At 61.3% G+C, this 2026-nt stretch overlaps 1 protein-coding gene across 1 annotated transcript; it reads left to right on the top strand.

The window, feature by feature from the left end:
- Positions 1-6: 6 nt before the first annotated feature.
- On the top strand, positions 7-1330 carry LOC112818959 (melanoma-associated antigen 10-like; the record flags this gene model as incomplete). Its single annotated transcript, XM_025866021.2, has 1 exon — positions 7-1330. A coding segment is annotated over one exon (756 nt), but the record flags the coding sequence as incomplete, so codon positions are not given.
- Between the last annotated feature and the right edge of the window lie 696 nt (positions 1331-2026).

Genomic DNA, 2026 nt, shown 5'->3' on the forward strand with positions numbered 1-2026 from the left:
AGTGCCTGCCCCTCCCCCACTGCCCAGGCAGCCACTGCCTGCAGCCAGCCTGACCAGGGCTCCAGCAGCTCCGATGAGGAGGGGTCGAGCCCCTGCGAGGAGCCCGAAGAACCCCAGCCCGGGCTCCAAAACCTACTCCAGGGGAAGCTGGCCGATCTGGTGGAGTTCCTGCTCCTCAAGTATCACACCAAGGAGCCGACCAGCCAGGCAGAGATGCTGGAGATCGTCGGCAAGGATGCCCAGGATGCCTTCCCTGTGATCTTGGGCCAGGCCTCTGAGTGCATGCAGCTGGTCTTTGGTATGGATGTGAAGGAAGTGGACCCCAGCGACCACTCCTACGTCCTGGTCCCCGTCCTGGGCCTCACCTACGATGGGATGCTGAGCGGTGAGGAGGGAGTACCCAAGACCGGCCTCCTGGTGGTGCTCTTGGGGGTGATCCTCCTGCATGGCGACCATGCCCCCGAGGAGGAGGTGTGGGAAACGCTGGGGGTCATGGGGGTGTATGCCGGCCAGGAGCACGTCATCTACGGGGAGCCCAGGGAGCTCCTCACCAAGGTCTGGGTGCAGGAAGGGTACGTGGAGTACCGGCAGGTGCCCGGCAGCGACCCTGCCCGCTACGAGTTCCTGTGGGGTCCCAGGGCCCACGCCGAAACCAGCAAGTTGCAAATGCTGGAGTATTTGCTCCGGGTCAGGTGCGGGCAGCCGGCTTCCTCCCTGGCCCTGTCTGAAGAGGCTGTGAGAGATGAGGAAGAGGGGGCCTGAGCCCCGGGGTCCACCAGGCCCTTTCCAGGCTTTGCTGGGTTCGGCAGCCTCTCCCGCGGGGTGCTGGGCATGAAGTGAGGCCGCTTGCTGGTTCTTCCCTGTGTGTGTGTTTGTGTGTGCGCGTCAAGTCAGAGCCCTGGGCGTTTTAAGGAGTGCAGGGCCAGGGAGGGTTGGGAGAAGAAACCAGGGCAAGGAGCCTCCTGGGGGTGGGGGGGGTTGTTTCCTGGGATGACTCCCACATCCAGAGCTTGGTGTCCTTGCGGAAGCTCTCCTGTGGGGTTCCTTGCCATAGAAGGTTTCAGCCGCTTCAGGGCCTGACTGTGTGAGTAGCATCCACTCCGCAGCATTTGTTCTGACCCAGTTCAAGAGTTAAGAGTTTTATCATATACCCGGGGCGCCTGGGTCCTCTGTTGTTTAAGCATCTGCCATCGGCTCAGGTCATGATCTCAGGATCCTGGGATCGCACCCCCCATGGGGCTCCCCGCTCAGTGGAGACCCTGCTTCTCTCTCTCCCTCTGTGTGTGCTTTTCTTTCTCAAATAAATAAATAAGTACTTTTAAGAAAAAAAGGAGTTTTTTTCATGTCCTGGACACCATCCTGGACTCCTCGCCTACTTGGGTGGGCTCTGGACCGAAATCACAGGGCTTTGGCCTAGGGATGGGTTTGGAAAGGCGCAAGAATGGAAGAAGCAAGGGACGGGGGTCAGAAGCTGGAGAGATAGAAGTTTGTTGATGCTTGCTTCAGATGCCTTCCTGACCATCGTTGTGCAAAGGCCAAAGGCAAGCCCGCGCACACACCCGCTCCTGCGTTGGCCTGGTTCTTCCAGAGTGGAGGGGAAGCGTCCTCCCAGCAGAGAGGGAGCCCTGCTCACTGGCTCCTTGATTCCCACACGTGGGCTGAGCTCTGCTCTCTGGAAGGCCCTGTGCGTGAGCAGTGAGGACACTAGCAGAAGCAGGACACGTCCCAGCCACAGGGGACTGAGTCTAGGGGTCGCAGTCCCGGCAGGAAGGTGGGGAGGGGTGCCCTGAGTCCTGCAGAAGAAATGGAGGCAGGGTGAGCGGGGGCGGCTCCCGGGGTGAGCACTGCAGTGGAAATGGCCCCGGCCCGGCCCGTGGAGGCGGGGAGGCTGGGGTGACCAGAGGATCCCAGTGATTGCTTCTGTGCAACTGGTCACCGGGAAGCTGGGTGGCGACACTGCCAGACTCCGGTCTCTGCCTCCATGTCAGGGAAGGCGGGGGGGCAGGTTGGAGCCTATGTGTGGGGT

The sequence above is a fragment of the Callorhinus ursinus genome, unplaced genomic scaffold, assembly GCF_003265705.2.
Source record: "Callorhinus ursinus isolate GAN/ISIS: 27379988/994484 unplaced genomic scaffold, GSC_fseal_2.0 scaffold6319, whole genome shotgun sequence".
NCBI classification, from domain to species: Eukaryota; Metazoa; Chordata; class Mammalia; order Carnivora; family Otariidae; genus Callorhinus; species Callorhinus ursinus.